At 39.1% G+C, this 14,462-nt stretch overlaps 2 protein-coding genes across 3 annotated transcripts in view; one reads left to right on the plus strand and one right to left on the minus strand.

The window, feature by feature from the left end:
* The window catches only part of slc2a10 (solute carrier family 2 member 10), a 69,874-nt gene extending 62,461 nt beyond the window's left edge, over window positions 1-7,413 (minus strand). The window contains exon 1 of one of the 2 annotated variants that reach the window (XM_028811925.2): window positions 7,269-7,413. The gene's annotated coding sequence lies outside the window, so the exon portion shown is untranslated. Of the gene's footprint in view, window positions 1-7,222 lie in introns of both variants that reach the window. The other variant, XM_028811924.2, reaches the window with a different exon arrangement.
* Window positions 7,414-8,065: 652 nt separating this feature from the next.
* tp53rk (TP53 regulating kinase) overlaps window positions 8,066-14,462 on the plus strand; it is a 37,251-nt gene continuing 30,854 nt past the window's right edge. The window contains exon 1 of the mRNA XM_028811927.2: window positions 8,066-8,403. Coding sequence (XP_028667760.1) covers window positions 8,178-8,403 — 226 coding nt within the window. The 5' untranslated portion in view covers window positions 8,066-8,177. The remainder of the gene's footprint in view (window positions 8,404-14,462) is intronic.

The following is a 14,462-nucleotide window of genomic DNA, read 5'->3' on the forward strand; positions in this document are numbered from 1 at the left end:
ATACTCCAGCAGCAGCATACTGATAAAAACAATATTAATTAAAGAGTGATAAATGCATAGTGCAAGTTAAAAAGTGCAAGGTGGAGAGTGTGAGGCAGGTATAACAGTCAATATCATTGTATAATGTTAACGTTTAAAAGCCAACCAAGACAGTAACATTACAGGAGTTCACGCTAATAGCATTACAACCCGATCGCTGTAAACACTCTTTTTAAATGAGTTTTAAGCACAGGGAAAAAAATGAACATTTGAAAAAAGAGAAAAATAACATTGCAACACTTTCTTCTCACCACTCTTCACTTACTTAGAAGCCATGGTTAACTGCAAAAGCACACGAAATACTGTAGAGCACAAAGAGTTCACAGGTAAAGCACGCACGTCTGACCGAGAACAATGCAACATGTGTGTAAATCATCGGCGCGCACAAACCAAAAGGGAAATTGGCTTGTTCATATACCGAGTGTGTGGTCATGAACCGAGGCAAAAGTTTGGCAAACTTTTTGGTCGTAAACCGAGTTGTACGTGTACCGAGACGTTCTTGAACCGAGGTTCCACTGTACTTGCTATCTCTTGCCCTACATATACTTACAGAGCCTTGCCTCTGTATTCGTGTGTGTCTGTACTTCTCTTCAGCAGCGCTTCCTTTCTCAAGCACATTCCCATAAAGCCTGCTTCTCAGACTCATTATTTTTTAGGAATCTTTCTCTCCTCCAATCCAGTTTTATACTTTGTCTTTGAATGAGACAAACTGACCAGTCAGATAACTCTGAAGTACTGGACACACAAACCTTGGTGTTTAATTATATTATAGATAATGCAACTATGTTGATGCCACCTCAGTACCCAAAATGAAAAACCGATGAGGTACGAGAATTACTGTTGTGATGGAATTAGGGCAAATTTAAAGATGGTCCACTGTAAAAACCTACAGATAGAAGAACCAAAGTCACAAGTTATCTGCTCTTTTGAATGTGGGGTCTGGGACACACGGTCCCTGTACTGCCCAAGAAAGGATGATGTCACAAATAGTGCATCTTTGTGTATGTTGGCTAATTCGAGTATCTTTGTGTATGTTGGCTTTTAGAGTGGATTGCACCTTTGTATGAAATATTTAAATTAGGCAAACAAATAATGAAAGCCATATTTGACACCAGAAATGACACTGATATTTTTCATCTTTTGAAACAGGTTGAAATAAATAAAAAAAATAAAAATAGTAATACCTCGGGTAACGAACTGCATGCATTTCAGGATTTTACTTTGTTCTAAGAAACAACTTTATCGACAGTAGATTTAACACAGGACACGTATTATAACAATGCTTACACATTCATGTTGCTGCCTTCACCTCACACATCTCTTGTGCTTAGAGACAGCACCATCTGCCTCACTTTCCCATACCCTGTGAAATGATCCAAGCCAAGATCCTTAAGGAGACATGCCAGTGGCCATGCACCCAGACTATTGGACTTCAGCATCAGAGAAGCACCTCTTAAGTGCTTGCAGATAAGTCCTCTCCATTTGTGCCTCCTCTTCCACACTCTGAACCAGCTCCTTACATGCTATCCCTAATGATACTGCTGGATGGAATTTCTTTTTTATCCTTCCATAATGTGCATTTCAGCTTTTAAAGATATTACAGGGTGAGTCAAAATTATGTTAACACTAAAGGTACTGATATGTATATACTTATAAACAATTTTTGTAGACAATTTACGTATGTGCCACATATCGTACATGTGTTGAATGATGGTGAACAGGTTGAGACATTCCTGTATATCATCTTGCACCTATGAAGTATGTTTTGCGAATAAATTGTTTCCGTCATTCAAATGTAACAATAATTTTGACTCACCCTACACTTTATTTTTCATGACCTACTGGTCAAAGTAAATTTAATTCTTTCTAAAAAAATATTAATATAACTACAGTACACATGAAATAACTAAGAACTCGCATATAGTAACATTGTGTTCTACAGAGCACACAGTATCAACAACAGACAGCAACTACCATGGCACTCTAGCAGACTGGTACTTGAATTTGCAGATATGCCATAGTGTGTTTTGGAATGAGTTCATTAAGGAGCTTCATTCTCAGAAGATTCTTTAGCCAAAGCATTCCTTTTTTTTTTATAATGCAACGTTTTTTATGATGCAACTTTTTTTTTTATAATGGAACTCTTTTTTTTTCTATAATGCAAACTTATTTTGAACACCTTGCATGCAGGATGCTGTCCAAAGAAAAATAATATAGGAGCAGGCTGAAATCAAAGTGAAAGAGCAGAAATACTTGTGAAGGTCATCATACTAACTTGTTTTAATTGCCCCTAACTTTCATTGAACAAAGCTTTTGTTTTTAATGTGCATCCGACAGCACAAATGTCTGATGCTGTGCACTGCCATCTTTTACAGGTAGGGCATGATGACGTGCAACAGGCACAGTGACAGTAAACAATCCACTTTAATACATTGGGATTAATAAAGTATCTATCTATCTATCTATCTATCTATCTATCTATCTATCTATCTATCTATCTATCTATCTATCTATCTATCTATCTATCTATCTATCTATCTATCTATCTATCTATCTATCTATCTAATAAAATCCGTTTGCGTCCATGTGTCCGTGTGTGTGTGTCTTCTGGTGAAGTGCGCATGCGCGTGGCACGGTGCGATGCTTCAAAGGCCGCCTGACGCATCACACAAGACAGAGCGTGCAGGACCTAAAAATATCGCGCGGCCGATCCATTCGGATTTCGGTAAATGAGGCGAGACCTAAAACATAACGCACGAAAAATCCAATCGGGTACTGAGACGCGGAGACCAGCTTCCCCAAAGAGGTGGGATTAGTGTTTGTTGTTCATTCTGAGGATGTCAGATTTGCGATTAACAAAGTTGGCCCGGTAAAGTGTAAAGTGTTTTCCTAAATATACGAATTTTCATGATATTACAATAGGATGACTTTGAAAAGATTTATTTTTGCGCACATAAAATCCGTTGCTGGGGAGACGCCATACATACAATAATCAGCTGCACGACAGCACAGATTAAAATACTTGCTGGAGAGATGTGTTACTGTGAGAGAAAATTAAAGGCACACAATACAGTGACGCATATTACAGCCACATACAAGCCAGTATTACTGTAACAGAAAATAGACGGTCCTTTTAATATAGACTGTTCCTACTAATGTTTATGCATTATTATTCTAGCATCCGTTATTGTAACAGGCTTAATGTCTAGCATATTAATATTTCAAAGATAAAGTAGACTGTATCCCAAGATTCATGACAAATATTTAGTAATATTTTGACCCTCAGAATTTTAAGACTGAAACGACAGAAACTACATACTGTACTGTATGTATTTTACAATGTCTGATAAAGAAGCATAGAGGATATACAGTGCATCAGGAAAGTATTCACAGCGCATTACTTTTTCCACATTTTGTTATGTTACAGCCTTATTCCAAAATGGTTTAAATTAATTTTTTTCCTCAGAATTCTACCCACAACACCCCATAATGACAACGTGAAAAAAGTTTACTTGAGGTTTTTGCAAATTTATTAAAAATAAATAAACTGAGAAATCCCATGTACATAAGTATTCACAACCTTTGCTCAATACTTTGTCAATGCACCTTTGGCAGCAATTACAGCCTCAAGTCTTTTTGAATATGATGCCACAAGCTTGGCACACCTATCCTTGGCCAGTTTCGCCCATTCCTCTTTGCAGCACCTCTCAAGCTCCATCAGGTTGGATGGGAAGTGTCGGTGCACAGCCATTTTAAGATCTCTCCAGAGATGTTCAATCGGATTCAAGTCTGGGCTCTGGCTGGGCCACTCAAGGACATTCACAGAGTTGTCCTGAAGCCACACCTTTGATATCTTGGCTGTGTGCTTAGGGTCGTTGTCCTGCTGAAAGATGAACCGTCGCCCCAGTCTGAGGTCAAGAGCGCTCTGGAGCAGGTTTTCATCCAGGATGTCTCTGTGCATTGCTGCAGTCATCTTTCCCTTTATCCTGACTAGTCTCCCAGTTCCTGCTGCTGAAAAACATCCCCACAGCATGATGCTGCCACCACCATGCTTCACTGTAGGGATGGTATTGGCCTGGTGATGAGCGGTGCCTGGTTTCCTCCAAACATGACACCTGGCATTCACACCAAAGAGTTCAATCTTTGTCTCATCAGACCAGAGAATTTTCTTTGTCATGGTCTGAGAGTCCTTCAGGTGCCTTTTGGCAAACTCCAGGCGGGCTGCCATGTGCCTTTTACTAAGGAGTGGCTTCCGTCTGGCCACTCTACCATACAGGCCTGATTGGTGGATTGCTTCAGAGATGGTTGTCCTTCTGGAAGGTTCCCCTCTCTCCACAGAGGACCTCTGGAGCTCTGACAGAGTGACCATCAGGTTCTTGGTCACCTCCCTGACTAAGGCCCTTCTCCCTCGATCGCTCAGTTTGGATGGCCGGCCAGCTCTAGGAAGAGTCCTGGTGGTTTCGAACTTCTTCCACTTACGGATGATGGAGGCCACTGTGCTCATTGGGACCTTCAAAGCTGCAGGAATTTTTCTGTACCCTTCCCCAGATTTGTGCCTCGAGACAATCCTGTCTCGGAGGTCTACAGACAATTCCTTTGACTTCATGCTTGGTTTGTGCTCTGACATGAACTGTCAACTGTGGGACCTTATATAGACAGGTGTGTGCCTTTCCAAATCATGTCCAATGAACTGAATTTACCACAGGTGGACTCCAATTAAGCTGCAGAAACATCTCAAGGATGATAAGGGGAAACAGGATGCACCTAAGCTCAGTTTTGAGCTTCATGGCAAAGGCTGTGAATACTTATGTACATGTGCTTTCTCAATTTTTTTATTTTTAATAAATTTGCAAAAATCTCAAGTAAACTTTTTCACTTTGTCATTATGGGGTGTTGTGTGTAGAATGCTGAGGAATAAAATGAATTTAATCCATTTTGGAATAAGGCTGTAACATAACAAAATGTGGAAAAAGTGATGCGCTGTGAATACTTTCCGGATGCACTGTATGTCTTTTGAAGTCTGGAGTTGATTATGTACAATAGGAAGAGTGAAATATTATAAACCCCTAACGTTCACCGCCTTCATGTTGTAATTAAATGAGCTCCCGTGAAGGTTTAGCAAAACACAAAGGTTTGAAATCCTCTGGAGAAGACACAGCGGTTCCAAAAGGTACATTTCGAAAGGCACTTGCCACTAGTGACCATTTACACCCAATACTGTGCTAATAAGCTCATATTCTAAAACCTATGTTCAGCAACTTTCAAGTCAAATTTGAACTAAATCAGAATTTTCATTGCAGATTTGGATGAATTTTTATAACTGATTGATTCTGTTCCACTAAAGCAATATTTGGCACAATTTAATGACTGTGTACCAGTTCTTACACATCAATATTTTATACTAATATCAATTTTAATAATTAAAGGTTAAATATATGCAATAGGACAAAGGGTAATAATGCTATTATGTTCTACATCTAAGTAAGGATCATTTGAACAAGGCTGGTGAATTGTCACAGAATTTCTGCACTCCCTTTAAATCCATATTTGCTAGTGCTTATTTTAACTGATTAATACCAGAAATTATGAGAAATTTTGTTTCCTTGTATTGACATTATTTTGACATTTAATTAATCACATTGTCTTGCATTGCTAAAAGCAGCTTCCAATGGTAAATCAATGTTCATTCCATGTGCATGTTAACTCTAAATTGACCCAATATAAGGGAATATGTATGTGTGCATGGGTGTGCCCTGTAGTGGACTGGCACACCATCCAGTGTTGGTCCTTCTGTCTCTAGCCCCATAATAAAGTGAGTCACAAAATGTATGGCTTTTTCCTAACAGTGACACATGAATTAGTATCTGAACATTACCTCTATTATTTTTAATTCATACAGTAATATTACCCCTGACCCCTTGTTAGTTATTTTAAAGAAAAAAAAAACAAAACAAAACCTATCACTATTCTGTTGTATATGAGATAAATAATACAAATATAACACAAAATAAAATTCTTAAACCTATATGATCCATTTCAGTATTATGGGTGCTGAAGCCTGTTCTCACAGAAACTGGCCCTGGGTAGTGTGCAAAGCCATTTTTGAACCACTGACACACCAATGCTAACCTGCAATGTTTTCAGGGGTGTGAAAGGAAAATCTGAAACCCTACAAGAAACAATGTAGAAAAGTTTGAACTCCACTTGGACAACAACCAGTCATGATATCTGAACCCAGGATGTTAGATCAGCAAGGCAGCAATGCTAACCAATGTATTACTGTGCCAGCCCTCATGAGTGTCTTTATTTTTAAGAAAACAGTTTACACTTACAGATTGATCTTTACAATTTTAGGTTCATGGTGTAATGCATGAAGACACAAATCCAGTAACTATAATACCACCCCTCTATCTTTCATTTATTTTCTAATCAGGTTATTTAGTAAGGTTCATTAGGTGCTGCAACAATTTCCCAAACTATTGGATGCAATACACAAACCAGCCCTGGATGGGATGCCAGTCCAATTGATGCCATACACACACTCGTACTGGATCAGTGTTTATAGTCAGCAAATAACCAAATACCGCAAGGTGTGCTGTTGACTTAAAATCTCTCCTGTAGGAGTGCGCCATATTTTGCTCTGCCCAGGTTTTATTCTCTTCGGGACAGGCTTGGGCATCCATCTACCTTGAAATGGATCGTGGTGGATTAAAAATAAGTGGATGGATCAGTAACGTGTTCTTTAAAGAAAAAAGTAAGTTTTACTATAGTGCAGACCCTTTATGAATATCTGGGAAGATAGCAAACAATGTGTGTTCCAGAGCCAGTTCAAAAATTGCGCTCGGCGTTCTACTCGTGCAACCTAAAACAAACCCATTGTATCTGCCCTCAGTCCTGCTCTACAGGCCATTTCATGAGAAACCGAGACGGAGTCGTGTCTGTTTCTAATTTTCAACAACCCACACACACAGAGAAGATTACACCTCCTGTGTGTCCCGAGAGCAGATTAATAAAAGCACAGGGTTAAAACTAGATGCTGGTTAAGACTCAGGACCCAGATAAAGTGTACGAAGTTGGGAAAGTAAAGTTATGCCCAACTTTTACAATCTTTTACAAACCCATCCCAAATATCCCAAGCGTTCCCAATAAAAACTCCGCCCTGTTTATGTTCACTCAGTCTCACCTAATCGCGGAATAAAAGCAAGCTCTGTTCTTATTGCAAGGCATACCCGATCCTGATGAGACGCGAAAAGCTCCAAATTACGCCGAGCCGATTCCGAATATCACGTATCAAAACTAACTTGTGCAGAAAGATGCACTCTGTTGATTGAACTTGCGATTCGGCTCTGATCTTAACCACTAGGGGCAGAACTCCTGCTCCGCCCTCCGCCGCGATCGGAGGTGACGTGGCGGTAGGGTTACCACTTTTAATACAAAAAAATAAGGGACGCATACTGCAGGGGGGGGGCACATCCCGTATTACCCAATCAAAAGTAGGAAAGGAGGCATCTTCATAAAATGCGTGTGGGATGATTTGCATGAGACGCTGCTTTAAAAAAAATGATAAAAAAAATACGGGACAAAACCCGTCCCGTATTGATTCAAAACGGGACGCGCAATTTCATTCTCAAATACGGGACGATTCCGTATTTTAAAGGACGGGTGGCAACCCTACGTGGCGGCTAAGTGCAGACCAGCATGCCTTATAGCTGCACCATACAGTACGGTTGGTAACATACGTAATATTCATTATTTTAAATATTTTGAGAAGCATTGGCAACGTTACAACACACAGCGCACTGAATTTGAAAACGATTCATCTCCTATGTTCCAAAAAGTGCCCTACCTATTTAGGGTTTCGATAATTTTGTTATCGAGGTGGATAACCACACGCTTTCTGTAACAATAATTCTCCCATTAGGAATTTACTAACCAACGCTTTACCACAAACAACTATGCTCCAGTAAAACAACGGCTATAAATAAACGTCGTCAAACCACGAGCGCACTAAGCCAACTGTAACTGCTCATGCGTAAGTGACAAGCCGTAGCGTCTAGTCAAGCTGTGTTATGATTGGCTGACAGGTTCTCTGGTTGCGTACTATTGCTATTCCAGGAAACACGTAAAGTTGGGGTGTCATGGCGGACGAAGGTATTAAGAGTTATAAGCCACTCTTTCTCAAAGATCTGCAGCTAATGAAGCAAGGGGCAGAAGCGCGTGTGTATCGTGGCAGATTCCTGGGGAAAGCAGCGATTATTAAGGAGAGGTTTCCAAAACGGTACAGACACCCGACTCTTGATGACAAGTTGACTCACCGAAGGACGGCGCAGGAGGTTCGCTCCATACTCCGCTGCAGGAAAGCAGGTATACAGGTTTACGGTAATCAGTTCGTTTTCGGGAAAAAGATAAATGAAGAATAATAATGATTTGTACTTGTCTGTTGACTTTTAGTAGATTAACGACCATTTCAATTTTGGGACTGAAGCAGTGTAATTAGCTTAGTTTAAAACCTCTGTCCTACGGTAGAATGAAATGCGTGTTTGGACGTGCATCTAAAGAAAACTATTGAATAGTACTGTTGAAAACTATTGAATAGTACTGTTGTGCAAACAGCATTACGACATTTAGCATATTTGCAGTCAGTGGTAGCTAAAGGTTTTTTTTTTTTTTTGGCAGGGCTGTAAATAACTGTCATAATGTGTCGTAATGCTTACAGTTACTATATGTAGTTCCAGTTACTTTATTTTATTTTTAGATAGCACTCTTCACAGAATATAGGCGCAGAGCACTGTGACAGGTTCTCAGGTAAACACAAGTATACATTTTAAAAATTAACTTATCAATTATTGAAATAGTACACATAAAAACACAGATTTGTTAAAACACACGGAAAGTAAGGTAGAAATTGATTAACATTTATGGAAACCAACAATATCTGACCATTAGTTAATTGTTGAAGCAATGGCAAGTTAACAACAGAGGAGAAGAAAGTGAAAACAACAGTCCGCAGTGTCCCAGGGGAAAGTAAACGTGGTCCACAGTCAGTTGTTTAAGAAAGAAAATCAAAAACAAAATCGGACACAGTGGCAGTTCTCGTCGTCCACCCCATCCTAGGCATTCTGTAGTAGAGTCTGTGCTGGGCACTCCAGCCTCATGAGAAACCTTACCATCTTATGATTACTAAGCTCCCAGTATCTCAGATGACTTTTCCATGGACAGGATGGTAAGTGCCTCATCAAGATACTAAGAAGAGAAACAATAGTTGAGGTTTATTAACAGCTTATGAATATAATTCTATTTTTATAATAATCACTAACAAACTGAGATTCAACATGAACAGCTAATTGGCAGCTCTAGTCTGTGAATGCTAGACTAAAGTAGTCGGTCTTAAAAAGCCTAGACTGAAGGGGCACCTCTTCCATTCCACAGCTTCGGAGGCCTGTAACTAAAGGCTCGACCTTACACTGTTACTGTCATAATCTTGGAATCTTAAGTCGCCTGACTCCTTGAGGTCTTAATGCTTGCTCTAGTAAATACAAATCTCCCTGCCTACTATATAATAAAACTCTTAAACTGTGTGTCTGTCCAGTTCCTCTGAGCAATCTGACTGGTCAGTTTGGCTTTGGTGATGCAAATGAAAGAGGAAGTATGAATGTGAAATACACAAGGAGGGGTAAAGGCATAGGACCCACACTGAGAGTCGCCTTCAAAGATTCCAAAGATGTGAAGTTTTAAAGTGGGCAGGAGGCAAGCAAGGATCCTCTAAATGACTGAGTATGAGAAGCAGACTTTACGAGATCACTTCCCAAAAGAGGGAGCACAGGTAAAGAGAGGTTCAGATATATGAGGATACAGATGAAGGGTGCTAAAGGTACACACAGGGCAAGAGATATCAAATATTTTTTCATTTATCCTATTACTTGTTTTGAACAGGTAGCATGGGTAGTAGGTTAATAAAATGAGTAAGTGTCTTCAGGGCTGAACCTTAATGTAGCACATAAACTTCTGTTATTTCAGGTCAGATGACTAGAATCTGTCTTGTTCAACATCCTCCGCTGCTTTTCAAATCACCTGGGGCCTCATGTATAACGCCGTGCGTTTAGGCACAAAAGCGGGAATGTGCGTACGAACAGAAAAATCCAGATGCATAAATCTGTGCGTACGCAAACTTCCACATTCTTCTGCTACATAAATCCCGGTTAGCGTGAAAAGTAACGCATGTGCATGCACCTGCTGTCCCACCTCAACTCCTCCTAGAATTACGTCTCTTTGAATATGAAATCAATATAAATAGTCCTTAAGCTCAGCTTCATGGGAAAAGCATGGGGGGAAAATAGAAGAATTTCAGAGAAGACCAAGTGGTGGCAAGGAAAAACGTACTATTTGTTGGTTTAAACGGTGATCTAATCAACAAAAGGAAGTTGATCAAGTGACAGAGCGTCGGAGAAACTTGAAAGCTCAAGTTCACAAAGTCACACAGTGCCCGAAATAAAAAAAGTTGTCACATATCGAAGTCGCCGTGAAAAGGCGAGTCGTAGCCCACTGTCTGAGTGTCATATGAAAGCTTATTAGGGTACAGACAAAAAAAAAAAATCGGCACACAGTGGGGAAAAAAGCATGAAATGTCAACTTTAATCTCAAAATTTCCACTTTAATCACACAGTTTTGTTTTGTCATTAAAGTAGAACATCATAAACTTCATCTTAAAATTATTTAATTTACCAGTTTCTCAAATCCCATCGTAACTAAAGTAGCACATTAAATGCTTTGTTTTGTATTTGATCTTCTATGTGCTCTATGTGTGTGAATCACTACATGTTTCCGGGCTTTCTCTTCCTCCGACAGGACACAGAATCCATTACATTCGTGATATTACAGCTCTCTGAATAATTAAAATACTTATATCATTTTCATGATGATAGGAGTTAAATTAGTGCTGGGCGGTATACCGGTCCATACCGAAAACCGGTTTTTTATTTTTTTTTATGATATGGATTTTTCTTGTATCGCAACACCGGTTTAAATTTCCTAAACGACGTTCGGAACGAGGCGCAGTGGGAAACTGTTCAAGTGGGGACCTTTTTCACTGCTACACCACTAAACACAGATTTGTTGCACTAGGGCTCTTTTTCACTGCTACACCACCAAATAGTGGGCGGTAGCATAGGAATGCTGCGTGGTGAAAATGGACAGAGAGCCTGGAGATACTTTAGTTTTTAAAGGTCAGATGTGTAAATACTGTTTCTATACTACTGGATAATACTGCAAGCCAAGTTGTACTTGTTTTATTTGTTTTCAATACAGTGTAATGTACTTGGGTACTGTGTAACCCCGTCATAAGTTATATAGTACATTAAATGCTTTGTGTTAAGTGATTCTTAAACTGACTTCTTCTTGCACTAAGAGGAGGCGCCGGCAGCAGCGATCGCCGCACAGAATACATTCACTTCATGATCTTCCTTCTCTCTAAACATTTAGAATGCTAAAATAAATACTTAATATAATTTTCATGGTGAAATGCATTAAAGCATGCATTAATCATATGGGGGCACGGCGGCGTGCCTGCCTTGCATTTGCATGTTTTTCTGGTGGGTTTACTCGGCGCTTCAGTTTCCTTTCAAAGTCATGTAGGATGTGGAGTTTTGTTGTGCTATATTGACCCTGCTAGTGTATGTTTTGCTTGTATTCACCCTGCGATGTGCTGGCGACTCGTTCAGAGATGGGCACAACTCTGAATGGATGGCATAATTAAACATGTATAATGAAGATATTTTTAAAGTTCTGAACACTCCGTTGGCTAAGTTTATAACCAGTTTTAATTTCACAAAGACGTTTATCGTGTGGTGATTGGTTATGTGGAGAAAGAAAAAGGACGGATAGGAACTGGGGTTTTAGTACGTCAGATAGAGACAGCTCGCGTGCAATAAAGAAAGCCCGCTCAGAAGAACATGCATTGAATTCTGTATTCGTGTCTCCGACCACCAGATCACAAACCCAACATTTATACAATATTTAAGTTAAACCTGTGCGATACCATTCATACATCCAGTTTTTTGAGCCTCGTCACACCTGCCATAAAGTTCTCTACACTGAACATACACTTTGGGACCCCTTACTGCGAGGGAGCAGCACTACCGCCTCACTACCATGCATGTTTAATGCCTGATTTAATGCATTTCATCATGAAATGATATCAAGTATTTATCTTAGCATTCTAAATTTTCAGAAAGCAGGAAAATCATGAAGTGAATGGATTCTGTATGGTGATCGCTGTCTCCTCTTAGTGCGGAGGAAGTCAGTTTAAGAAGCGTAGTGATTAACAACTGGGTCGGGGAACGCAATACAAAGCATTTAATGTGCTGCATTAACTTATGACGGGGTTTGACAAAATCTAGTAAATTAAACATTGATTTTAGGATGAAGTTTAGTTTACGACATTCTACTTTTTATTATGAAGTAAACTATGAGAATAAAGTGGAAATGTCGACTTTATCTCAACATAAACGGCGAGAATAAAGTGGAAATGTTGACTTTATTCTCGACATAGTTTGTTTTTTTCTTCCCTGTGTCCATATTATTTTTTTCTTCACCGTGGCCCTACTACGATTCCGTAGGGCTATACCACAAATAGCATTATAAATGCAAGTTGCAGGTATATTATTTATGCATATAGCTTAGCTTGAAGCAAGGTCCATATTAATGCAGTTTGCCTAAATGATGGTTCAGTTGGTAAAGATGTCATCACCAAGTTGCACTTGTTTTTATTTTATTTTACTTTGGTGAATACTGTGTAATGCACCTGGCTTGAAGTCTTGAAGTAATAGTGCAACTATCAGTAATAATACTATTATTTATTTTATTGTTATTATTATTAGTTTAAATATTATGCAGTTTAATGATGATAAAGTTGTTTAAAAAGTCACTTTAACGTGTCAGTGTACAGAGATTGTTAACATTAACAGAAAGTGTAGTTGGTTTACAAAAAATATTTACTATTTATTCCTTTTCTAAGACATATTCAGTGCAATACAACTTTTGACAAGCACTTCTGGATATTTTACTAAGTCTAAATGCCTCTTTGTATGGTTGAAAATATGTTGTCAAAATTATAGTTTTAAGTTTTTGCAAAATGTGTTCAATAAAAAGGTTCTATATTGTTTTAGTTTGGGAAAATGGTTCAAGGTTTTAACAGAAATAAGCAGGCAAGAATCAGAGAGGAAGGTCCAATACTTCAATTGTTTACTTGTTCTAATATAATATCAGTTACATACAATATAATAGCAATATACATGCAGATATAGGAATTGTACTATTGACTTACAGTAATATATATAAAGATATATGATTTATACTATTAACTTACAGTAATACAGATATGTGAATTATACTATACTTACAGTAATATCAAAAGACCCAGAGCCATCATCCTAGACCAGTAGACTGAGGGAGCCCCGCGTGTCAGTCTCGTCAGAGGATCAACTCGTGAGCCTGGTCCAATACCGGGCGGTGTGCACGTTCCCCACGGTTGAGCTTCCGAAGAAACTGAGGGCGGAAACTTCCCTTATATACTAATTGAGTGTCCTTACCCAAAATGGCTTACGTGTAAGCAGTGTATACAGAAGTGATCAGTTTCAGCACACACCCATCCACGGGACGCAGTATTGTTTTTCTTCTACTTGGCCCTCACTGAGATGGTGCCTAGTATCAGAAGACACACAATAACAAGCGTTGCTTGCAATGAAGCCCCTCGAAGTGAAAAACAAGTACGTGGCCTTGACTGTATTCCCATAACATTCTGAAACTCTTTATGAGAAGCAAGTTTTTGCACATTCTTTCGCTATCATCCCAAACATTCCAATCTTTGTAGCTGGTTTTGCACTAAAGCGACCAACCCCCCCTCTTACTCCTTTATTTCATCCCTTCTCCTGTTACAGAGAAAACCTTTTTATTACAATCGGTCCCTCGCTCAGCGCAAAATCAGCAACCTTGTCTGTCGTGCTCTGTTATTAATTCGTTTTAAAACACATAGCAATTAAATATAGTCATTAAAGCAATAACAATAATAAGCAGCACCAAAGGGCGGAAGAAAACTGACAACATTGTGGATGCCTTTGGTGACCAACCTGTAAAGATTGACCACCACGCATTTACAGATTCACCTTCAATTTTGGTCCCTAAAATTTGTAATTGAGACGTCGTCATGACTGTCTGTACAGTAAGTGCATCTACATGTTTTTGATGTTTAGCAGCCAATTCTTTTAATTGCAGGGAGCTATTTAATAAACGTTCAGCTACAGCCAGTGAAATTGAGGTCGGAGCATGCCAGACTTGCCATTGAACCTTGGTAAGATGGTTTGTAGTGGTGTAATTATTCAGATAGTAAGTATTATTTGCTATTTGCCAAACATATGCATTATCAAGAC

This window comes from Erpetoichthys calabaricus, chromosome 10 (assembly GCF_900747795.2).
Source record: "Erpetoichthys calabaricus chromosome 10, fErpCal1.3, whole genome shotgun sequence".
Lineage (NCBI taxonomy): Eukaryota > Metazoa > Chordata > Cladistia > Polypteriformes > Polypteridae > Erpetoichthys > Erpetoichthys calabaricus.